The sequence below is a fragment of the Diabrotica virgifera genome, chromosome 5 (genome assembly GCF_917563875.1).
Source record: "Diabrotica virgifera virgifera chromosome 5, PGI_DIABVI_V3a".
In the NCBI taxonomy this organism is placed as follows: domain Eukaryota; kingdom Metazoa; phylum Arthropoda; class Insecta; order Coleoptera; family Chrysomelidae; genus Diabrotica; species Diabrotica virgifera.
In genome coordinates, this window is record NC_065447.1 from 257,876,405 (window position 1) to 257,903,610 (window position 27,206).

General features: G+C 33.3%; 1 protein-coding gene across 1 annotated transcript in view; it reads right to left on the reverse strand.

The window, feature by feature from the left end:
• LOC114324841 (homeobox protein Nkx-2.2a) overlaps positions 1-25,313 on the reverse strand; it is an 87,953-nt gene extending 62,640 nt beyond the window's left edge. The window contains exon 1 of the mRNA XM_028272720.2: positions 25,123-25,313. Coding sequence (XP_028128521.1) covers positions 25,123-25,214 — 92 coding nt within the window. The 5' untranslated portion in view covers positions 25,215-25,313. The remainder of the gene's footprint in view (positions 1-25,122) is intronic.
• Between the last annotated feature and the right edge of the window lie 1,893 nt (positions 25,314-27,206).

Here is a 27,206-nt window from a genome sequence, read left to right on the forward strand (position 1 = left end):
CGTAAATAATAAGACGATAGAACGAGTTCAGAATTATAATTATTTAGGAACAAACATTAGTGAAACAAACGATTATACCAAAGAAATACGAATTAGAATAGAAAAGGCTAGCAGTGCATTCACTAATATGAAACAAATATTATGTAGTAGAGACCTCAGCCTAAATCATAGAAATCGAGTACTAAAATGTTATGAATTTTCTGTTCTTTTGTATGGTGTGGAGATATGGACTCTTAATAAACAATGCCTCAATAGATTGGTAGCATTTGAGATGTGGACGTATCGAAGAATGCTGAGAATCTACTGGACAGACAGAATAACCAATGAGGAAGTACTAACAAGAATACAGAACAGCAGGGAGATACTGGATTCCATCTAAATAAGCAAACTTCAATACTTGGGTCATATAACACGTGGTGACAGATATGAACTCTTAAAATTAATTATGCAGGGAAAGATTCAAGGAAGGCGTAGCATAGGTAGGAGAAAATTGTCCTGGCTGAGAAATCTCAGAGAATGGTTTGGATGCAGCTCAACTGAACTCTTTCGGGCTGTAGTGTCAAAAGTGAGAATAGCAATGATGATTGCGAACCTTCGTCGCGGAGATGGCACGTTAAGAAGAAGAAGAAGATAAACTGAAGGATTCTGTACAAGTGTCCTCTAAGGACATATCCTAGGTGAGGATGCTTGCAGCTCCCGGAGGGAGGAAAGTGATTTTATTCCCAAAAACTATAAGATAAAGACACATATCAATCATCAAGAAGAAAACCAAATCGCACCTTTGCCAATTAGTATTCAGAAATAGTAAGTGGCAAGGTTAAATTACATAGAATTTAGATGAGAATAGTTAAAATTTTGATTACTAAACGTGCATATTAATAGATGAAAAGAAATATAGAAATCAAACACATGGTTGAACATTTGAAGGTTAGATAAAAAAAATTAGAAAAACTGTTAGACGGAGAAATATAATTACAATATAATATTCTTACCCCAAGAGGAAGATGATTTGTTGAAATAAAATGATCTAATTTTGGAATTACATGCCTTTTTAAGGATTCATTTTTCCCTTCCAGTGTATGTCAGGGAGTAGGGGGTCAAGTCGATGAAGTGACACTGTCATTGAAAACGACATTTAAAATGACAACCAAGTACTATGAAGTAGCAGCATGTTCCGTATTGAGACAGATACTTACGGAGTAAGAATGTATACGAGGTACGTTCAGTATGTTCAGATGATGATTTAAATAAAAAGAGATATAGTAAATAAAAGAGGATAATAAAAGAGGATAATAAAAGAGCGCCAACCAATTTTTAAAGGGGGAAATGGGTAAACCAAATAGAAGAAGATAATTATTAATGAAATATTAAAGAAAATAAGGTAAAATAATTATTTAAAAACAAAATATCAAAGATGTGACGTTTGTAACGTTACACAGTCCTCTCACCCATCAGAAAAATTTTGAACACACGTGAGAAATTTTTCCCAAAGAAAACAGGAATGTTACAAGATGATTGATTGTATCATTCTTCAGAGTCGAGGTCTCAGTGCCATGTAACAACACTAACCAAATATAGGATTTGATCACTCTTTAACACAATTTTATATTTAAGCTGTGGTTACAGAAAAATTATGTAATTTTTAAAAACGTTATGCAAGCTGCTTCAATTCTGCATTTGAACTCTTTTTAAACATGTTAATTTCCTCAAAAATGACAAAATGCATGGTTATAACAGCAGATCCAATAATATCTTAATTGGAGCTGGAAGGTCAGAGAATAGAACAAGTGATGGAGTTTAAATACCTAGGCATCACACTATCTAGCTACAGAAGGCTCGAAACAGAAGTGCAAGATCAAGTGAATAGAGCAAACAGGGCCGCAGGTTGTCTGAATGACACAATATGGAGAAATAAAAATATCGGAAAAGAAATGAAAGGCAGAATTTACAAAACAGTCATCAGACCAATAATGACATACGCGGCAGAAACACGATCCGACACAGAGAGGACAAAAAGATTGCTCGAAACAGCGGAGATGAAAACCCTTCGAAAAAGCGATGGTAAGACTCTATGGGACAGAGCTAGAAGTACAGATATACGACGGATATGCAAGGTGGACAACATTCATAACTGGGTGAAAAACAGAAGAGTAGAATGTAACGACCACATAAGACGAATGACAACAAATAGAGTATTAAGGACAGCGAGAGACGGTTCCCCAATAGGAAGACGATCAGTGGGAAGACCACGAAAACGATGGAATGACAACTTACTAGAGGCACTTTGAAAAAACAGACAGAGTCATGTCTATACAAAAAGAAGAAGAGAAGAAGAAGAAGAATAACTCTTTTCTTGGGTATAGTTGCCAGTTGGTCTGTAATGCAGCATACCAGATATTTAATCTCTCAATGGTTTGTTGATCTATTTGTAGGGAAGCATTATTGTGAGATTGGTGAAAGACCGTTAATGATACAAAGAGACAACTTAAGGTACTAAGCTAGCCTAATGAGAATGCCTTTAAGAGTAAAAGGTATTACAAAACTTGATAGAGGGAGAAATAACGGGGTACGATAAGAACTAACTATGTACCCGATCAATAAGACCAAATAAAGAACAAAATGAAACTCGCTCCCTGAACTGAAATGATAGAGGTTTGATGCTGGAACAGGTAATAACTGGCTCCACCTTGGAATTAGCAAGAAGAAAATTGTTGCACTACATTTAATTCCCCTAATTTATTTATTATTTTTTTAGCTTCTATTGTCTGTCACTAAACAGAAGAGTCTGTTTAGTGCAGGCACGTAGCGGCCATTCTTTGAATCATGTCACATGAGTATAAAAGCACGCAGTCTAAAGATTTCAAGGATAGAAAAGCGGATCAAAAGGAAAAATATGAAAGCTATTGACAAAGAAACCAAAAAAAAAAGATTCAAACGTCAAAACTAAACTAACTTTTGATATTGAGCAACCCAAATCATCTACCAGCTTAAACCGAAAATCAGAAGGGACTGTCGAGTGCCCAAAATATGGACAGTCATTTAATGACAATTGGATTCAATGTGGAATATGTGCAGAATGGTGACATGAGGCCTGTTCAGCGTATGAAGGAAGCGGACCTTTCGTTTGCGGCCATTGTTAGCTAGTGCGTACTTTTACCCTAACTAACTTAGCCTCCCTGGAGCTCAAGAGTACGCAAATGACACTTTTTCAAAGTATTTTTATAGGGATGTTTTTTTGTTTAAACATACTAAAATATGATTTTATTGTTACTTAATAAATAAAGATCGATATTCAGCAAATATGGTATTGTTATGTCTTTCTTCCCCCAAGTTACAACCCAAAATAAAAAATAAACTAATAAGTGCGTACTTTTACCCTCCTTTACCCTACCCCTTACCATATTTACTAAATACTTATAAACAATTTTTTTTTGAATTGTGGATCTTTCTGTATTTGTTAGACGACCACCATGTTGCTAAAGTCGTAGATGCGATACAGACTTTTCTTTTTACCTTGCACACATTTCTTTATTTTTTGCCTGCTACATTCTGGGTTTCCTATACTTTTTTTGTGAATTGTGAATGGATTTTTCTATTGTACTTTGTGCTAATTGTTACAAATCTGTGAGTTGTCGAAGTCTCTGCTTTTGATGTATGTTTCATGCTTATTTATCCTACACTTGTGATCTTATGGTTTCTCGGACATATATTCATAGATACTATTCACTACTCTTTTTTATTGTGTCGAAGTTTGGACTTTAACAGATAAACTTCTCACGAATCTGGAAGCCTTTGAAATCTGGGTGTATCGGAGAATCCTTCAAATAAGTTGAGTAGATAGGATAGAGTGCGTAACGAAGCTGTTTTGCATCAGATGTAATGTTATGTGTCACCTAGAGTGATATAATAAATATATTCCATTTAATATTACATGGCAATGTAGACGGAAGAAGAGTGCCAGGCCGAAGAAGAACTTCATGGCGTAGAAACATGAGAGAATGGTTTAACAAATCATCTGCATCCCTTTTCTGAGCTGCCTTCAACAAGATTACTATAGACAATTTGATAGCCAACGCCCGATAATCGAGCACCGTACATGAAGAAGAAGAAATTATTAAAAATGTTATGAAATAAGGGGTCTAATGCTCATAATCTTTTTGAGGGTTTTATTAACTACAGTTTGTGGGCGACCGGTTTCTAAGGGCAAAATGCCAACTGTCATTGCTAATTATTTCTGACTGGAAAAAAAAATGTTCCTATACTTTTTAAAATTTAATAAAAAGGAATTTTCTCCTTAAAAACTCACAGTTCGCAATTTAGATGTAGTCCTTTACAAATTTAATTATGTGTTGTTTGTATTTTTTCGTTTGTGCAGTTAAGTAACATCTTGTTTTTGTAAAATATTTTTTGTAAGGTTTTTCGAGCATTGTACAAAATTAGCTACATAAAATCTCACATACATACATCACAATTAAGTGAGATAAAAGTTAGAACACCTAGGCAACCAAAGAACATAATATTCAGACGAACATATGAGTTTGAAATCTAATAAGACACAAGGGCTTTTTTGTTACAATCCTAACATCAGATTGTACACTGTATACTTCTTGTACTGATAACTTTGTTCAGTTTCTAAGGGCCTGATGATGGCGTACAAATTGTAAACGCCGAAACCGGTCGCCCACAAACTGTAGTTAATAAAACCCTCAAAAAGATTATGAGCATTAGACCCCTTATTTCATAACATTTCACAATGTGCTCATATCAGCAGCTAGTTCATCATAAGAAATTATGTATTATTTCATTCTGAGGGTATTTTATAGATGCAGTTCTTTTAACTCTCTTGTGTGTTGTTGGGTTTGGTTTAAATATAAATTTCGATGTATTTATTGTTTTGAGCGTTGTTGTGATGTAGGTACTTATTTCCTATCATTTTTTATTTTTCTGATAAGTCTTTTACGTGTGGTAGGTACCTACGTGAATTGTGATACCGAAGAAAAATCAAAGTTGAGTCTATTATTATATTGATAACTACTTTTAGTGTGATATTTGTTGTTTAACGAAGATATATTATGTTAAAATATACTTAAGTACATCACGTCGTTTATTCGCTTTTATCGTTATCTGTGTCTGTCAAATAAGAGTATTAGATATAGATAAAGGCAGTTTTTGTTTTTATTTAATTCAGAGTTGGACCTCCATCTCCATATAGCTATTTCAGCATCTATGCATCCTCAGTGAAGCTATGCAGTCACAACTCTGAAACAAATATCAACAATCCTGCCTATTTAACCCCTAAGTACTAACACCCCGTCTCTCAGACGGCATCGCTTGTCGAAAGTGGGATATTACCCTTCCTAGAAAATTTTGAAGGTCACCCGTTTATGACTTTTCAAGTTGGGTTGTTCTTTAGTAGTATTGAATTCGGCAATTTGCGGCAGGTTGTTATTCGAAAGTTATTTAGGTTCAAAGTGTGATTTCCGTCTAATAGACGGGGGTGTTAGTGTTTGTGCCCAGTTCGTCACTACACATAATGTGCCCCAGTTCGTCAAAAAACATCAAATAAGGGAATAAAGTTCCTGAGGAAACTCTTTTGAAATGGTTTGATGAGGTAGAAGATGACATAAGCGAAGTGGAATCAATTTGTGATGAAAATGTTGCCACTGACTACCATTGCTAGTTGCTAAACTTTACTAACTATAGTGCCTGTCAGTTTTTTTTTGTTCTAACATTTTTTAAAAACCTTCTTATTTTCATTTTTCTTACTCTTTTTTTGACTCGATTATAAATTTTTGAAGATTCTTTAATTTGATTAATTTTTATCACACTTTTTTTCAGGAGTAAAAAGGTATACAATCAATCCTTCCATTCTTGTTATAATGTTTTTTTATTTTAATAAATACAGAAAAACTAGATTAATTACTGTGTTTTTTAGATAATCAATACTTTCAGTAAGTCATCAAGTTATTTTTTGAGTCCTGTGAAGTTAGCACCTCTAAATACGATTTTTTCAAAAATTTTTGTTTTTTTTAATTGTCCATCAAATGTCCACTCTTGTCCAGTAAAAATTTTTTTTTGTCCACCTTTTGTTTACGAGATACTAAAAAACGTGAAATAAGGCCCAACACCCCGAAGTCAAAAAAACGTCGTAAAAACTAATACGTTTGATTGTCCAACTGTTGTCCACACTTGTCCAGGCATTTTTTTTAATTGTCCACCTTTTATTTATTTAAATTAGCAATAATTATCGTTTGTTAGTAAAAATGCCAAAAAATGAGAATTTTTGGAAATTTTTTTTCACGTTTGATTGTCCATCGAATGTCCACCCTTGTTAAGCAAAAATTTTTTTTGTCCACCTTTTGTTTACGAGATAATAAAAACACGTGAAATAAGGCCCAACACGCCGAAGTCAAAAAAACGTCGTAAAAACTGATACGTTTGATTGTCCAACTGTTGTCCACACTTGTCCAGGCATTTGTTTTAATTGTCCACCTTTTATTTATTTAAATTAGCAATAATTATCGTTTGTTAAGTAGTAAAAATGCCAAAAAATGAGAATTTTCGGAAATTTTTTTTCACGTTTGATTGTACATCGAATGTCCACCCTTGTCCAGCAAAAATTTTTTTTTGTCCACCTTTTCTTTACGTCATACTAAAAAAACGTGAAATAAGGCCCAACACCCCGAAGTCAAAAAAACGTCGTAAAAACTGATACGTTTGATTGTCCAACTGTTGTCCACACTTGTCCAGGCATTTTTTCTATTGTCCACCTTTTGTTTATTTAAATTAGCAATAATTGTTGTTTGTTAGTAAAAATGCCAAAAATTGAGAATTTTTGGAAATTTTTTTTCACGTTTGATTGTCCGTCGAATGTCCACCCTTGTCCAACAAAAAGTTTTTTTTGTCCACCTTTTTTGAAAAAAATAGTTGAAACAAATTTTTTGGACAGGGAAGGAGTACAAGTTTCCGAATTCGAGAAAAAGTTGTCAGGACTAACAGCTTTGGATTGTCCAAAAGTTGTCCATTCGTGTTCAGACATTTTCATTACTTGTGAAACATTGGTTTTTTCTCAGCAATATTTTTTAATTTGGTAGCAACAATGGATCATGAATGCGAATTCCAAAAAATGATATTTTTATTCAACGCCGTGTAGGAAAGGTTACTTTTCCACACGCTCGAGCGATGCAATATTCGCATTTTCACACATTGTTGAATAAAATATCGTTTTTAACTAGTGTGGAAGAGTTTTTTTAACTCATCTGATTACAATGCTCGCCTTCGGCTCGCATTGCAACCCTAAGATTCGTTTAAAAAAACTTTTCCACACTAGTGAAGAAATATATTATTGTTTGTTTGATGTTTTTAACTTTAACTATTGCTTAGCAAGAAAATTTTCGTTGTCCATTTTTAGCCTAAGAGATAATTAGAAAATGATACATAATATATTTTACCCATAATAAGGCCAAGCACCTGGACTTTGAAAAAATGTCATAAAAACTAATATATTTTACTGTCCAACTGATGTTTAGACATATTTTGGCATTTTTTTTGTACACTTTCTATTTTTCTTTTTTTTTTTTGTTGATCGCAATTATTTATAATTTGATAATAACATATTAGAAAATTCCTCGGAAGTATGATTCATTTGATGCGTTAAATGCTGACAATTTTCTGTAAATTTGAAGGCGAGGATGAAAAATTTCTTGATGATCAACATTGTTGAGAATAGTATGTCATCTGTAACTTTTCACATGGGTTACTTACTATTTAAAAAGATAACTCATTTTAATATGCAGTAGGTACTTGTCATATATTTTAATAGTTGATTGTGAATGAAAAGTAAGGCACAAGTTAAATTGTAAAATTCGAAGAAACTATGCTCAAGTTATGTTGATTGGATAACCGAAAAATAATATATGTTTACATTTTTGAAAAAAAAATGCATGATAGGTTTGAGAATCACGAAGAAATAGACAATTAGACGACTAACAATTAATAAGTGAGTTTATTGATATACTTCTGTAGGATTTTTGTAAACATTCAACATTTCATTTTTCTATAAGTTTATAGAAAATAGTAAAAGTGTCGGTGATAAATGTTTTAATAAGCCAAAAATGTAAACTGCAAGTTTTAATCAAATTCCTGGTGCAAGCAATATTTACCATCTTAAGGGGACACAGAGGCTGCTGCAGTGCGAGTGAGACGCATAGAACAGAAAGCGAATGAGTGGAAGGAGGAAACGGAGAAAACGGCCTCTGTCCCGCTTTAACTAATGACGAAATAATTTTTTCCCGATCGATATTCTTTGACGCGGCATCTACCAATCACAGAAGACGAAATGAGAAATTCTCATTTTTTGGCATTTTTACTAACAAACAATAATTATTGCTAATTTAAATAAACAAAAGGTGGACAATTAAAAAAAATGCCTGGACAAGTGTGGACAACAGTTGGACAATCAAACGTATCAGTTTTTACGGCGTTTTTTTGACTTCGGGGTGTTGGGCCTTATTTCACGTTTTTTTAGTATCTCGTAAACAAAAGGTGGACAAAAAAATTTTTGCTGGACAAGGGCGGACATTTGATGGACAATCAAACGTGAAAAAAAATTTCCAAAAATTCTCATTTTTTGGCATTTTTACTACTTAAAAAACGATAATTATTGCTAATTTAAATAAATAAAAGGTGGACAATTAAAAAAAATGCCTGGGCAAGTGTGGACAACAGTTGGACAATCAAACGTATCAGTTTTTACGACGTTTTTTTGACTTCGGGGTGTTGGGCCTTATTTCACGTTTTTTTAGTATCTCGTAAACAAAAGGTGGACAAAAAAATTTTTGCTGGACAAGGGTGGACATTTGATGGACAATCAAACGTGAAAAAAAATTTCCAAAAATTCTCATTTTTTGGCATTTTTACTACTTAAAAAACGATAATTATTGCTAATTTAAATAAATAAAAGGTGGACAATTAAAAAAAATGCCTGGGCAAGTGTGGACAACAGTTGGACAATCAAACGTATCAGTTTTTACGAAGTTTTTTTACTTCGGGGTGTTGGGCCTTTTCAAAAAAAAGAAAAATTTTTGAAAAAATCGTATTTAGAGGTGCCAACTTCACAGGGCTATTTTTTTGCATTAAAATATTTAACAAAAACAAAAATTACCACTAAAATGTTAAACCCGTCTGTCAGGCGGTTAGTTAGTGTTTACGTCATTGATTTAAGATGTTAGTACTTAAGGGCAAGGGAAAACATCGCGATGCAATGTTTCCACCTTTTGAGACGCAAAACAGCGACATCTCTCGTAATACGAGGCAGACGAAAAGCCCTAGATACAAAGTTTACTATACTTTTATACAATTAGAATAATTGAAATAAAAATAATAAACAATATTTTAAATCCAAGACTTTTCGTTAAGAAACTGCTTTCTGGCTGCATCCTGTATCTCTAGTATTAGATATTTTTAGCGAAATTGCCATAACAGGTTTATGATAATCCCTCAATAATAGGCCCTAAAACTACAAAATATTCAGGTACAATTCTAATAAAGTAAAAATAAACTTTTGAAAATATTTCTCTGGGTTATAATTCCATAGAAAGAAAGATAACTCGAAATCCTTCATTTATATATTTAAGTGGTTCTCACCTCTCGTCCACAACTCTCAATACCTTACAACAAATTTTTATTACTTTACAGCTTCCTTTAGTTCCCTTTGTGGAAGGTACGTACCAACAACACCTGTGCCTGGACCATGTCCATCGCTTAGCTCAGGTAGACAGCTAGACAGTCTGTCGCCAAAAACTAAATGCCAGTGGCGGCATAAACTTTTTTAGGAACATTTTTATATGATATTAAAAAGAGAGCATGATTTAAATTTAAATGGTATTTCCTGTTCTTCTTCTTTTTGTGTAGATATGACTCTGTCTGTTTTTCAATGTGCCTCCAATAACTTGTCATTCCATCGCTGTCGTGGTCTTCCCACTGATCTTTTTCCTATTGTCCTATTGGGAACCTCTCGTCGTCCTTCAACTCCATTTGTTGTCAATCAACTTATGTGGTCGTTCCATTCCACTCTTCTGTTTTTTATCTAATTATTGAAGTTATACTTCTTTACGCGCGATATGAGGGTGAATTTTTATATGTTAAAACCTACGATCCCGGCGCATGCGCATTATAACTTTGTTCTGATTGGATGTTCAAATGACATGTCAAAAATTATCCAATATGGCAGCTGTAGCGCAGCTGTGGTTTGGACGGTTGACGGTTTGGTTATGTATGGTTGTTGCGTTTTAAAATTTCTGGGAAGAGAAACAACAAAGGTTAGTTAATAGTTATACTGCCTTTTTAAATAGTTTTCATATTATATTTTTGAAGTTATACTACTTCAAAATGTTTTAATTTATGTATGTATCAGTCCAGAAAAGGTGTGGAAAGAATATATTAGTGTTTTTAAATATATTTTTCTACAAACGTGTTAAAAATGCAATTTTTAGGACTCCATAGGAGCGTTAAAAACACTACTTTACGGCACTAGTGCTTTAAAATTTTTAAGGCACTGCAGTTAAAAGTGAATTGTCAAATTGTGAAACGTCAAAATATTTACATTTCATTTATTAACATTAATATTAATAATACAACTTGCGCAATTTGAAAAAGGTGGTTTAAAAGGTTTTTTATTATAATTTTATGTCTTTGGATTTGTCTTCCTTGGGAGTAAAATAATTAAACATCTATTTTTATATTTCACTTGTCACCGTGATGTATAATTATGTATATCTGAAAGGTAAGTTGCATGCGGCTTGATGGCCTTGTTGGTAGAGCATTGGACCAGAGATCAAAAAATCGCGAGATTGCGGGTTCAAATCCCGGACGATTCATATTTTTTCTTTTTTTTTTAATATTTGGCATTGTTAAGTTTTGGTTCATTTTGGTAATTATTGTTAATTTTTTGTATTGTAACTGTTAAGTAGGTATATTTATTTCGTTGAAATTATATTATAATAGAAGTATAACTTCTTACGTGCGTACAAAGTACACACACATTCTTTTTTAATGTTGTCCACCTTTCATCTCCGTCGTACATCTGCACTTCTAGCTCTGTCCCATAGTGTCTTACCGTCGATTTTTCGAAGGGTTTTCATCAAGAGCTGTTTCTAGCCTCATTTTTGTCCTCTCTGGATCAGGTCGTGTTTCCGCTGCATATATATGTCATTATTGGTCTGATGACTGTTTTATAAATTCTGCCTTTCATTTCTTTTCCGATATTTTTATCTATCTACATTGTTTTATTCAGGCAATCTGCGGCTCTGTTTGCTTTATTCACCTAATCTTCCACTTCTATTTCAAGCTTTCCCTAGCTAGATAGTGTGATACCTAAATAGTTAACCTCCATGATTTGTTATATTATCTGACCCTCTAGCTCTAAGTTACATCTGTACCTTACCTACATCTTATTGGATTTGCTGTTATTATAACCATGCATTTTGTCTTTTTTGGGAGAATAAACATGTTAAATTTTGTATTAAATATTTGATATAATATGTTATTTCTTTCTACCTCAGGAATGATTGGTGTCCACCTTTGTAACAATACCTAAAACAATATATGCCAAAGATTGTTCAGACTATAGGACAATATCACTAATAAGCCATACCCTCAAAATATTTCTAAAGGTGATTCATGGAAGATTATACAGAAAGCTAGAAAATGATATGGATGATACCCAATTTGGGTTCCGCAAAGGACTTGGAACAAGAGAGGCATTGTTTGCATTTAATGTCCTCTCTCAAAGATGCTTAGATATGAACCTGGATATTTATTCCTGTTTCATCGACTTCGAAAAAGCATTCGACAGAGTCCGACATGAAAAACTAATAGAATTATTGAAAAACAGAGATATAGACAGACGAGACTTACGAATTATCATCAATCTGTATTGGAATCAAAAGGCCAATATAAAGATAGACGAACAAGAGTCCGAGAATATTGATATAAAGAGAGGGGTAAGACAGGGTTGTGTACTGTCGCCGCTACTGTTTAACGTGTACAATGAAGCCATATTTCAGGAAGCGATAGCGGAACTAAGTGATGGAATCTCTATAAACGGAAGAACAGTAAATAACATAAGATTCGCTGATGACACCGTTATAATGGCAGACACTCTTGAGTCGCTACAAGAATTGTTAAATATAATTAACGATTATTGCATTCGATATGGACTCAAAATAAACAAGAAAAAAACTAAATTTATGATTGTCTCAAAAACACAACATGGAAATGAAAGGTTAATACTAGAGCAAACCCAAATAGAAAAAGTAAAGACATACAAATATCTGGGAACCTGGGTTGATGACAAAAATGACCAAAGCAAAGAAATTAAAGTCGGAATTGAAACTGCAAGGCAAGCATTTATAAAAATGAGGACACTGCTTACAAACAAAGACCTTCAGAAGCCTCTCAGATTGAGGGCTCTAAGATGCTACATATTTTCTATATTACTATACGGAATGGAAGCTTGGACATTGAAAAGGAACATATAAGAAAAATAGTAGCGTTCGAAATGTGGTGTTACAGAAGTATGTTGAAAATTCAGTGGGTTCAAAGGATTACCAATGTTGAAGTGCTACGACGTTTAAATAAGGAGTTACAAATTATGAACAGTATAAAAACAAGAAAACTAGAATATTTGGGTCACATTACCAGAGGAGAGAAATATGAGCTGCTGAGAGTTATTATGCAAGGAAGGATCCAAGGAAAAAGAAGCATAGGAAGAAGACGCATCTCCTGGCTGAGGAACCTTAGAGAATGGTTTAACTGTAGTTCATTACAACTGTTCAGAGCAGCAGCCAACAAAGTGACCATAGCCATTATGATATCCAACCTCCGCTAGGAGATGGAACTTTAAGAAGAAGAAGTTATTTCTTATTGTGATGGTATTTTCAGTAGAAATACCTACTAATAGATACAAACCTTGTTAACTTGTTACAATATATGTGAGTGCCATGATTATAAGTAAGAAAGTCTTATACCTATATCCAAAGCCGGCAACTTTTTGTCTTCTCTTCCAGCTTTCCCAGATTTTATTTAACATAAAGAACCTATCCCATTTTCTCTTCTGCTATCTGGTAATTGTTACTTTAGTATTCACGCTTTAGTTCTAAATTTTCAGATTTTCCTAATTTTTTTCTCTGCTTTCTTTTCCTTTTTACTTCCGCTTATTCTTTTAAGGTTGGTTTAACGTTTTCTATTATCTATTTTGTTTGCTTCATCAAATATTTTTCTGCTGTGGCAATTTTGGCGGTTTTGGCATTTTTAAAGTTGTTCTATATTTTGATATAGAGATTTTAACACTCACAATTAATGACTTTCTCAGAAAATTTATTTAGTTTCTAGTTCTTTGAAGTTCTTTGGTTTAATGGAGACATACAATTTAAGTATGTATATAATAATGTAAAAGACCCAACAAAGGATCAAAATGCATTTATTTCTATGACATTCTAGGTAAATAACTAATATTTACAAACTGTGATAATAACAGTAAAGTAAAAGTGCTACACTGGCATGGGTTTTAAGTCACTGGGGAACGATGGAAAGAATATATTGAAAAGGTGTTTAAAGACGAAAGACGAAACCTATACCAGACATATCGTTAGAAGAAAAAGAAACAAGCGCAGGAATTACACAGGAAGAAATAATTTATGCATTGGGCCAGATCAACTGCCTATTGACGGAGTTAATATAATCGAGCATGACTATATGGATGTCCTGGTTAAACTATTTAATGACATTTATTAATCCAGTAACATACCCAACGAAAAGTTGACCTCAACCTTTTTTTGTCCTCTAAAAAGACAAACGCTAAAGAATGCAGCAACTACCGCAAAATAAGTCTGATGTCTCACACCTTTAAAATGCTAAAGATTTTAAAGATTGTTGTTAAAGACTTTACCAAAAACTTGATATAAACATTGAAGAAACCCAATTTGGATTCCGTAGAAGCTTAGGTACCCAAAAAGTTCTTCTTGCATTCAATATACTAATCCAAAGATGCTTGGATGTTAACCATATTATGTACGCCTGCTTCATAGATTACAACAAGGCTTTCGACAAAGTTCGCGATAAAGAACTAATGGATGTTCTCAAAATAAAGCAAATAAACTACGATGATCTTCGAATTATAACGAATATATAACTATTTTAAGCAGCGGACACATAAAAGAATTAATAAACACACTTCAGAAGAATAGTTGATGGATTTGACCGTTACTTGATGGAAGTTCATTTTATCTAACAATAAAACAGTGAAAACGTTTGTTTTCTATGCTTCCACAAAATTTATTACAACTATGTGACTACAGCTGTTTCGGAAGAGTGCCTTTCTCAAGTGATTTAGTTTACAATGGTTTGCCTATTTAAAGTCTTTAACTGAAGAGGTTGAGAAGTGGGGAGATTTTAAATAGGCAAACCATTGTAAACTAAATGACTTGAGAAAGGCACTCTGCCGAAACAGCTGTAGTCACATAGTTGTAATACATTTTGTGGAAGCATAGAAAACAAACGTTTTCACTGTTTTATTGTTAGACACTTCATAAGAGTTCAAAATGTGGGGGGAGGCCCCCACCCCTTTGTCCCACGGAGACGGGTGGGGGTAAATTTAATATTTTAAATACAAATTCCGCGATATTTCGCGAAATGAACATCAGATCGAAAAACTGAAAAATAAACTTATTCTATATTTTTGAAAAATCTATCGAGTGGCACCAAACACGACCCCCCACGGAGGTGGGGTGGGGAGTTACTTTAAAATCTTAAATAGGAGCCCCCATTTTTTATTGCAGATTTGGATTCCTTACGTAAAAATAAGTAACTATTATTCGAGACATTTTTTCGAACTATGGATAGATGGCGCTATGATCTAAAAAAACGATTGTTGAAAAGGGAAAATGAAATTAAAAATGGAAAGCCAATATTAAAATGGAAAACTTTACTTGACTTTTTTTGGTTTTAGGACCTACTCTTCACAACCCAATAGGTCCCCATAACGCCCGAGTGACTGCACATTCAACATACTTTGCTCCCCTACCATTAAGGCAAATAAACTTAATTTTAAACTAAAATTGTGGGTTAATCCTAACTTTAATAGTAAAATTCTCTTAGAAAATTCAATACCAACACTATTTTTCTCAATTAAATGTCTTAATTTGTCTCTTTATTTCAAATTTGCACACAATTTAGTCTAGAAATAGTATGTAGTGTGTCTTATGCCCGGTTGCACCAACTAGACCAGTAAGGATCTGTTCTTAGGTGGATGTGAGAGGTGGCATTCAGATTTTTGCGAATAAAGTTAGGTGATAACTTCGTTAATAATAATTGATTTATGCTCCTTCTCAAATATGCCCGGAACATTAATAAAAAAAAATAAAATATTTAAAAATTTCAAAAAATTTCGTTTTTTTTTCTACTTTTTTTGCTTTTAACTTAAAAACTATTCATTTTAGAACAAAGTCCTATAAGAATAAAACAAAGATAATTAAATTTTCTATCAGATGCGATTGGTTAAAAATGTCTTAATTTATCACCCTTGCTTCAACATAGCAATAAATATAAAATAAGGGGGCAAAACAAGCCTGTCCTTATTCAATGATTTTCCATCACTTAAGTTACACTTGGAACCTTCCTAATTCGCTTAGAAAATTTTTGCAATGTGCTAAAACCATACACCAAATTTTATTAAAATTGACTTACTAGATTTTGCATAATAATTTTGCAATCTAAACTTTTTTTTTTTAAATTTAAATTTTTTAAAATCTTGCACAACAAAAACTAGAACATACAAAAATTTGTCAATTTTTTTACATATAAAGAAGTACTCCACCTATCTAATGCACTTTACAAAATTCAAATCGGATTATTTTAGCAGCCTCAGCAATGTTTTAAAGGTATAAACAATTTTTTGTCTTATAAACAAATTAGTGCTGTGGCCAGGAGGGGGTGCTACGGGCTCCTTTATTTAGATGGACTTACCCAAGTTTTTTATGTATTTTGACCCGTAGAACACGAATTTTTTGGGTAACAGTTGATCCGGATGTCGATAAGATTGTTATAAACAAAGAACTTGAGGAATTACATAAAATCGATTTTTCGCAAAATAAAACATTTTTTTGTATTTCTTGGGTAATTCTAAGCAAAAAATTCTCTTACAAGTTTTTTCGTAGGATGCATAGTTTTCTAGATAAACGCGGTGGAACTTTCAAAAAATCTAGAAATTGCAATTTTGAACGCGAATAATGTTTGATTAAAAAATAAAATAGCAATTCTGCTGACAGCATCTGAAAGTTTAAGTCACATTATACCGGTTTTAATTATCTGCATTGCTAAAAATTAATTTTTTTATTATTAAACAAAGCTATTTGTTTATAAGCCAAAAAATTGTTTATAAATTTAAAACATTGCTGAGGCCCCTTAAATAATCCGATTTTAATTCTGTAAAGTGTATTAGATAGGTAGAGCACCTCTTCATATGTAAAAAAATTAGCCAACTTCTAAATGGTCTACTTTTTGTTCAGAAAGATTTTAAAAAATTTGAACTTTTTTAAAAACATTTAGATTGTAAATTTATTATGCAAAATTTATTAAGCCGATTTTAATGAAATTTGGTACACGATTTAAGTATATTACAAAGAATTTTCTAAGCGAATTACTAAGGTTCTAAGTGCCAACAAAGTGGTTAAAAAATATTGAATAACAACAGACTTATTTTGCCCCCTTATTTTGTATTTATTTGCTATATTGCAGAAAAGGTAATACCTTAAGACAATTTTTACCAGCCGTATATCATACAAAATTCAATTATCTGTATTTTATTTCTCTACGACTTTGTTCCAAAATGAATCGTTTTAAAGTTATAAGCAAAGAAAGCAGAATAAAATCGATGTTTTTCGAAATTTTTAAATATTTTAATTTTTTTATTAATGTTCCGGGCATATTTGAGAAGGAGCATAAGTCAATTATTATTACTGATGGTGTCACCTAACTTTATCTGCAAAAATCCGAATGCCACCTCTCACATCCAAAAATAGACGTTTTTTCGCAAATCCTTACTGGTCTACAACAGATCTTAAGCTTAAGTCGACAATATCATAAGAATTAATACAATATAATTATAATATATTACAATAAGAATACCATAATATAATAATAGATATAATTGATAATAAGGTAAGAATCTAAAATTATGGTGCGACGTAAGTGATACTCAAGGAGGCCCTATCTATAAGTAGAGCTTAGCTAAGCTGGAGCTGAAGATCTGTTGGTGCAACCAGGCATTAGAAGTTGATTCAGAAAATGTTTTATTTCACAGATATCTCTTGCTCTTTCACAAGTCCCTTAAGGCAAATATAGGGACGACCCTGTCAACATCCAAAGGAAACCTCCGCTCAGCTCAAATTTTTAAAGACCACCCGCGCACTTGTAGTAAAATCATAGTAATTCCGGTTCATTCATAGGTACATTGAAGAAATAACTTTCAAGTTTAACTTTTGTGCAGCTTCCTCGAAGCTTATTTAACCCCCCTCGTCTTCTTCGTGCACTTGAAAACACTCGAACTAGAAATTCCTCAACAATTGTGCGAGCCGCAAAGCCAGCCGATAGAATTTTTGTCAATGTTTAATACTTTTGCTTCTCGGTGGTCACGTTTTCGTTTCGGACATTTTTAATCGTTCTTTTGAGCACGAACACTATTACTTTTGAAGAGACTGAAATCGATTATAAAGGAAAAAATCTAATTTCTAATGATCAGTTTGGGTTTAGAGAAAGCCACTCAACGATAGATCAGGTGCATACCCAAGTAGCACAATAAAAACATTTTAGTTTTATTTAAGGGTTATAAAGATTTTATTGAAACGAACTGGTCATTACGGCTTATTTTTCAAAGAATACAACACACACAGCACTATAACGCCTCGATTTTACGGTTAGATTCACATTAAAACCGAGTGGCATTATTGACAGCAGCATTAAAACTAAACGGTTGTAATTCCAAGGCAACCTTGCTTTTATGTAGGATATAAGCTCTTGGAAAGGTATAAAATAAATCCATTTGATCTTAACAATAATTATTCTCTGTCGATAGACTAAATAGTTTTATTTGGTTTTCGGCCATATTGCTTTCTGGAGATGCTGAAAGCCATGATAGATTACAATATAAGGCTTACATAAAAATTATAAATCAACGACTTAAAGACATACATTCGATTTATTTTAACATTAAAACATTAAAACTGTAGATAAAATTATTTTCTTTCAAATTAATATTTTTGGGATTTAAATTGTTTTGTTATTATTATTTTTTAATCGCCAAAAGTCAGAAATTTTAGGGCGCGTGAGTTATTTAGACCTATTGTTGTTAACATTATCAATAAAATTGGGTGCGCAAGTGTTTTTCTACCTTGACATTCCGAAATAACCAAGTATTTTTATTATTTTATGGTTACAAATACGTATCTACCTATCATAACACAAGACATGTAAAAATTTGTTGGCTTAAATGGAGTATAAAAATTGTCTTTAAAAGTCTCCATTTAAGAAACCTTTTTAAGTTTGCTATAAAACTGCCTGCACTTAAAGTATCTTTTAACACAGCAGCTTTTAAACCAGTTGCCTAAGAGAACAAAGTTTTAAGAAGGTTTTTATTTTTGGTTTTATTAACCTCTTTCAGTGTGGGCCCTTTTATACTGAAAGCGGTTTTATTACAACCTTAAGGTTTACTTAAAAACTAATTGGTTTTAATTTTAGTTTTATTCTACAGTTTTAAAGCATACTTAAAATACTTAATAAACCCGTTCGGTGCTACTTGGGTAGAAGAACAAACAATAGATAGTGTATAAAAAGCTCTAGAGGAAGGAAAAGTCTGTTCTGCAATTTTTTGACAGAGTGTGGCATGACGGATTATATCATAAAATGATATGCTACTTACCAAAACGATACGCTCAACTACTATTAGAATCGTATATATCCGACAGATACTTTCGAGTTAAAAATAAGGAAACATAATATACAGAATTAAGACAAGTTAAAGCTTGAGCTCTGCAAGGAAGTGTTCTGGGACCAATGCTACACCTGCTTTATACCAGCGATATCATGTCATTGACAGTCGAAAAAAACCACGAGAAAGGAGCATCCATGCTACAAAATTCTGTTGAACAAATTAACATCTGGACTAGGCGAGGACGCGCTTATCAAATTGGATTGAAACAAAATATGTTCATGTCGGTTTCACTAACAAAAAAAAACAACATTTTCCAATCAGTGTAAATAGAAGCCAAATAGCTTTCCGCACAGTCGAAAAAAACCACGAGAAAGGAGCATCCATGCTACAAAATTCTGTTGAACAAATTAACATCTGGACTAGGCGAGGACGCGCTTATCAAATTGGATTGAAACAAAATATGTTCATGTCGGTTTCACTAACAAAAAAGAACAACATTTTCCAATCAGTGTAAATAGAAGCCAAATAGCTTTTGCAAATACGAAAAAGACATCAAATTACTCAAAAACTTATACTATGGAACCAAAACGCCAGAGTTAGGATCGAAGGTTCCGCACATTCGCATCACAGAAGTAGAAATTAGGAGGGGAGTTATACAAGTATGTGTTCTGTCACAGCTTAATCTTTACTCCGAGTTTCTATTTAAAGAAGCACTGGAGGATTCCAAGGATGAAGATTAGGTGAATGGCGTAAATATATCAACAGCATCAGATACGCCGATGATACGGTGTTGATTGCGGATTCCGACTTTGCTCTACAACCACTCATCAACAAGATCAACTCGACCTGTGAGCAATTTGGTATGAAAATAAACATTAAAAAACCAAAGTGATGTCATTCCGAAAAAACCAAAATGTACCTCAACCCTGCACAATAAGTGGTCACAGTTTAGAACAGGTCCATAGTTTTTGTACCTGGGATGTTGGATCGATAGCAACCTAAATCCTGATCTAAAAATAAGATCGAGAATAGAACAGGCCAGAAAATCTTTCGAAAAAATCAAAAAACTGCTTTGTGATTCTCTAATAAAACTCGAAATTCGACTAAGTAAATAAAAATGCTGTCTGGTCGACTCTTCCCTATGCAGTTGAGACACGGATCCTTAAAACATTATCCGTAAATAAATTGGAGGCTTTTGAAATGGGATCTACCGGAGAATATTCAAAATTTCATGGACATCGCATACCTCAAACGAAGAAGTGCTGCAAAGAAAATGCAAGGAAAGAGAACTTTTCAACACAGTGAAAGTTAGAAAATCATCATACTGGGCCACGTACTGAGAAATAATAAGTACCAACGGTCTATGAGGACCAATGGAAAAGGAGGACTAGAAAGGAAAAGACTATCCTGGTTAAGGAACATCTGACAATGGACAAGGCTAAATTTTAAACAGCTAATAAGAACAGCTGAAATAGAGAAGAGTTTACAATGGTAGTTGCCAACCTCCATTGAGAAGAGGGCACTTTAAGAAGAAGAAGTTGCCAACCGTCGCGTCGGAACGAAACGGCGTAATAAGAAGAAAACAAAATATAAATAAATGTGCAAATACATTAAACCTTTTATTTTATTCTCGTTATAGTATAATACAGATTCTAACTAATAGGGTGTCCCGAAAAGATTGGTCATAAATTATACCACAGATTCTGGGGTCAAAAATAGGTTGATTGAACCTCACTTACCTATATACAATAGTGCACACAAAAAAAGTTACAGCCCTTTGAAGTTACAAAATGAAAATCGATTTTTTTTTTCATATATCGAAAACTCTCAGAGATTTTTTATGGAAAATTGACATGTGGCATTTTTACGACAGCAATATCTTAAAAAAAATTAAGTAAAATTTGTGCACCCCATACAAATTTTATGGGGCTTTTGTTCCCTTAAACCCCCCCAACTTTTGTGTACGTTCCAATTAAATTATTATTGTGGCACTATTAGTTAAACACATTATTTTTAAAACTTTTTTGCCTTTAGTACTTTTTCGATAAGCCAGTTTTTATCGAGATATTTTGCATATTTGTCAAATCCACCACATATTTGTATATGGTTAAGTACGGTTATAGAGACCTGTTAATAATCTGAAAATTTATTTATAATTTACATTTTTAGGTATATTTTGAAAAAGAAGCTACATCTCGATAAAAGGTGACTCATGAACAAAAGACTAAGAGACAAAAGTTTTAAAAACACTGTGTTTAACTAATGGTACCACAATAATAGTTTAATTGGAACGTACACAAACATTAGGGGGGTTTAAAGGAACAAAACCCCCATAAAATTTTTACGTAAATATATTGAAAAAGAAGCCGCATCTCAATAAAAACTGGCTTATCGAAAAAATACTAAGAGGCAAAAAAGTTTTAAAAACGTTGTGTTTAACTAATGGTACCACAATAATGAATTAATTGGAACGTACGCAAAAGTTTGGGGGGGTTTAAGGGAACAAAATCCCCATAAATTTTTTATGGGGTAAACAAATTTCACTATAATTTTGTTTTAAGATGTTCCTGACATAAGAATTATACATGTCCATTTTCAATAAAAAATCTCTAATAGTTTTCGATATATTGAAAAAAATCGATTTTCATTTTGTAACTTCAAAGGGCTGTAACTTTTTTTGTGAGCACATTTGTACTAAGGTAAGTTAGGTTCAATCGAACTATTTTTGACCCCAGAATGTGTGGTATAATTTATGACCATTCTTTTCGGGACACCCTGTAACTGTAATATTGAAATTCTTTATTATTTTTGTTAGACCTTATTACAAAACTTAAAAATTTTTTTTCGTCAATGTCTAACCAAATGTAACCAAAGTCTACGGATATTGGTATTTCTCTTCCAGATGAATATAATCGGGAGGAATGATATGCCAAGTATTCTCATAGGGAGTATAATCGTCGTATTCCGCCATGGTGATGAAAAGACACTACTAGCAGAAGAAGGACACTAACCAACACCAGATTTCAACTGATCGATGGCAAGAAAATAATGCATAGAACGAATACTAGTTGAATGCAACGTAGCGCAAGCAAAAGATCCAAAGGAAGATCTCCGGCAATATGATCGGACCATGGACGTATAAATAAAGATCTTTAATATCATTATTAAATATTTAATTAAATTAAATATCTTTATACAGGGTGTTAGTAAATAAGTATGAAAAATTTTAAGGGCTAATTCTACATGAAAAATTAATGCCAGTTTGCTCTATAAACATATGTCCGCAAATGCTTAGTTTCGGAGATACGGGGTGTTGAACTTTTTATTTCAAACTGCCAATTTATTTATTGCTCTAAGACCAGTTGAGCTATGAAAATGAAATTTGGTGAGTTTTAGGAGGTAGTTATTACGAATTTTATGACATACAATTAAGAGTTTTGTATTCATCATTGGCGCGCCTACGGGCAATAGTCTGAATTATTTTAAAGAAAAAAATAGTACGCCACTGAGATATTTCGAATTAGAAATTATTTTTAAATTAAACGTCTAATTTATGATAAAAAACCTTTCTTGCCTTTTTTTCATATGATGCACCGTTTTTACGTAGAAAAATAAAACTTCATTTCTTAATACATCATCAAGAACTATCCAATATAATAATACTAAACTAGAACAATAACAGAAAATATTACTAATACCATTTCAACTAGGTGCAAAGCTGCAAGAAATGTTTAAAATGATCTCCTTTACAGGTAACAGAAGAATTTTATATTCATCATTGGAGCGCGTACGGGTAATGGTCTGAATTTTTTGAAGAAAAAAATAGTACGCCACTGAGGTATGTTAAACTAAAAATCATTTTTGAATTCCTCGTTCAATTGACGACAAAAAATTTTTCTTGCCTTTTTTTCATATGTGGCGCCGTTTTTATGCAAAAAAATTAATCATCTTAATGTTTACAAAGTATTTGAACTAAGTTTCTATGCATATGGAAACTACCTCAAATACTTGGTAAGCGTTAAGATGTTTTATTTTTTATTTTATTATTTATTGGATAGTGTTCTTGATGATGTATTAAGAAATATTTTTCTGCATAAAAACGGTGCATCATATGAAAAAAAGGCGAGAAAGGTTTTTTATCATAAATTAGACGTGGAATTTAAAATTAATTTTTAATTCGAAATATCTCAGTGGCGTACTATTTTTTTCTTTAAAAAAATTCAGACCATTGCCCGTAGGCGCGCCAATGATGAATACAAAATTCTAAATTGTATGTCAAAAAATTCGTAATAACTACCTCCTAAAACTCACTAAATTTCATTTTCATAGCTCAACTGTTCTTAGAGCAATAAATAAATTGGCAGTTTGAAATAAAAATTTCAACACCCCGTATCTCCTAAACTAAGCATTTGCGGACATATGTTTATAGAGCAAACTGGTATTAATTTTTCATGTAGAATTAGCCTTTAAAATTTTTCATACTTATTTACTAACACCCTGTATATCTAAATTAAATATCTAAATTAAATATCTTTATTTATACGTCCATGGATCGGACCAAATAAAGAACATGACTGCTTATTCATTCTCCGAAGTAAAACAACACTCACAGGAGAGAGATAATTAGACAGAAATACTCGAACGACTTAGATGATGCCACTACATTTACATCCTTAGGAAGAAGAAAAGATAGAGATGACCTGGGTCATCTATATATAGGTACATAGTAAAAGCTACTCGACTCCTAATTCCTAATAGAAAGGATACCAAATGGGAGAAAAACAACTTAAAATAATCTGCTATGCAGGCGACGCAATACTAATCTCTCAAAGTAAAGATGATTTACAACGTATGCTGCACCAATTTAATATAACCGCTAGAAAATTTAACATGTTAATTTCCCCAAAAAGACTAAATGCATGGTTATAACAGCAAATCTAATAAGGTGTAAATTAGAGCACAAGTCATAAGTCATGGAGTTTAAATATCTAGGCATCACACTATCTAGCTACGGAAAGCTCGACACAGAAGGGGAAGATCAGGTGAATAAAGCAAACAGAGCCACAGGTTACCTGAATAAAACAATATGGAGAAATAAAAATATCGGAAAGGCAGAATTTACAAAACAGTCATCAGACCAATAATGACGTACGCAGCAGAAACACAACCTGATACAGAGAGAACAAAAAGAATGCTAGAAACAGCAGATATGAAAACACTTCGAAAAATCGATGGTATGACACTATGGGATAGAGCTAGAAGTGCAAATATACGACGGAGATGCAAGGTGGTTAACATTAATAACTGGGTTAAAAACAAAAACAGAAGAGTAGAATGGAGTGACCACATAAGCCGAATGGCAACAAATAGAGTAGAAAGGACGGCGAGAGATGGTTCCCCAATAGGAAGACGATCAGTGGGAAGACCACGAAAAATGTGGAATGACGACCTACTGAAGGCACATTGAAAAACAGAGTCATATCTACACAAAACGAAGAAGAAGAAGACTCCTAATAGAGTATCACACTGAATAATATATTAATAATAGTAAAAACAGAAGTCAAATACCTGGGAATGATTCTTGACTGAAAGCTCACTTGGAAAGCACACATTTTGGCAACAAAATCCATATTAACATGAAAATACGTCAACTGAATTGGTTAATAGGCCCAAAATCGCAGCTATCTATAGATAATAAACTGCTTGTGTACAAGTGCATATTAAAGCCCCTATGGACATATGGAATGCAACTATGGGGCTGTGCCAAGCCTTCTAATAGCAAAATCATTCAGAGAATCTAATCCAAAATACTCAGAATTCAGAATGATTTTTAAGACGACGTGATATGTTAGTAACAAAACATTGCATGACGACTCAGGTATACCTACCGTTCGTTGCAGAAGAAATCAGCAGACTAACAAGAAGCCATCTAGAACACCTGCTAGCCCACCCCAACGAGGAAGCAAGGCAACGAATTCAATATTACTTTCAAATCTAATCCAACATTAATTTAATTTGTTAGTGTTAGTATTGGGAGTATTATCTATCAGTGGATAATTTCTCCTTTCATGTATCTACAATATTTCTCCCAATAGCAGACTGTAAATTTGCAAATTTATTAAAAAAAGTCTACTTACGGATATCGGTATTCCTCTTCCAGATGAATATAATCCGGAGGAATGATATGCCAAGTATTCTCATAGGGAGTATAATCGTCATATCCCGCCATGGTGATTGAAAGACACTACTAGCAGAAGAATGACACTAACCAACACCAGATTTAAACTGATCGATGGCAAATTATCAATACATAACCAGCGTACTGCCAGGTGGATATTCTTGTTAATATATTTATATAAAACAGCGATAAGATATGATACTGCGAGAAATATATTGACAGGTGATTAGGATCTATCAATCCGTTGTAAGGTAGAATTGAATCGAAGCGACGGAATATTTTTCATTATGTTTAGGTTCTTGTACACTTTTATATTCGTATTTTGCTAAACGCAACTAATTTTATTTAGGAAAAACAGACAAAAAGAAACAATTACATCAAACACATGATAACAAGTGTTAAAAGAGAAACAAATAGATACATGTCCTCTACAAGAAACAAAAAAGAAAGGAAAAGGACAGTCAAGATCAGGTGAATATATATTATACTAATCTACACTGGAGTAGCAAAAAAACAGGGCCAAAGAAAGTGTAGCATTACTAAGACCGTTATCAAAAATACCAAAATCACATCAAAAAGTGACAATATAATATATCGGAAAGAATTGCCACAGCAAAAATTAGAATGGAAAAGGAAGACCTAAACATCATCGGAGTCATCATCATCATCAACCCGTACGCGTCCACTGCTGGACATAGGTCTCCCTCAGCTCTTTCCATCTTTCTCTGTTTTGTGCGGCTTGCATCCAGTTGCCGACAATACGTTTCAGATCGTCAGCCCATCTGGTTGGTGGTCGTCCTCTGCTCCGTAGTGCTTCTTCTTGTGGCCTCCACTCGACAATACGTTTTGTCCATCGGTTGTCTGACAATCTGGCGACGTGTCCTGCCCAATTCCACTTAAGCGACGCGATTCTTTCGACGGCGTCCGCTGTTTTTGTTCTACGACGTATTTCTTCGTTTGGGATTCGGTCCCTCAGGGAGACACCCAACATCTGGCGCTCCATAGCCCTTTGAGTAATGCGAATCTTGTTCACTACCTTTTTTGTGAGTGTTAATGTTTCCGCTCCATAAGTGAGTACAGGCAATACACACTGGTCAAAGATTTTCCTTTTCAGGCATATGGGTAAGTCCGATTTAAATGCATAGCTCAGTTTACCAAACGCTGCCCAGGCTAATCCTATGCGACGTGGGAGCTCGCACGTCTGGTTATCTCTTCCCAACCGAATTTCATGTCCCAAGTACTTATAAGATGCAGTCTGCTCAATATTCATTCCATCAAGAACAATATTACGATTTAGCACCAGATTAGTCATTATTTGCGTCTTGTTGATGTTAATCTTTAGTCCGACCTCTAAGGAAGCGTGATATAACTTGTTCAACATTATTATTGCATCATCGGAGTGGTTTACTGTAAAGAGACCGAAATCATTAGACCGAAAGCAGTAGACCGAGCTTATTAGACCGAAGAGCACTTTACCGAAACCTCACTAGACCGAACAGCAGAAGACCGAAAAGCAGTTCTTCTTACTTGTCGCAGTAAAAGAGATAAGACTAATGTAATTACAACTAAATGTTATTTGGATGGTTATTATAAACAGTTAAAATGGTGTTAACGTCACTCTACCCTTAATTTATTTTTATCTTCACTCATTTGTTTAATGAAAATTTTTTCATATCAGACTGTACAGAGTAACAATTTACACAGTCTATATATAAAATAGTACAAAAAAAAATACAATAAAGAAAAAGATAGATACCTATACAAAATCTTAGCATAATTTACTGCAATCTTTTTTAATTTATGTACCATTTTGATCTAATGCTGTTCGGTCTAATGAGGTTTCGGTAAAGTGCTTTTCGGTCTAATGAGTTCGGTCTAATGCTTTCGGTCTAATGATTTCGGCCCAATTGTCGTGTACCCATCGGAGTATACGGCCCAGAAAATAACAAGCCTCAAACAACAAGGGAAATCTTTTATGACGAATTACAACAAGTAGTAGATCAAGTAAGAGGGAAGATGATAATACTGGGGAATTTTAACGCT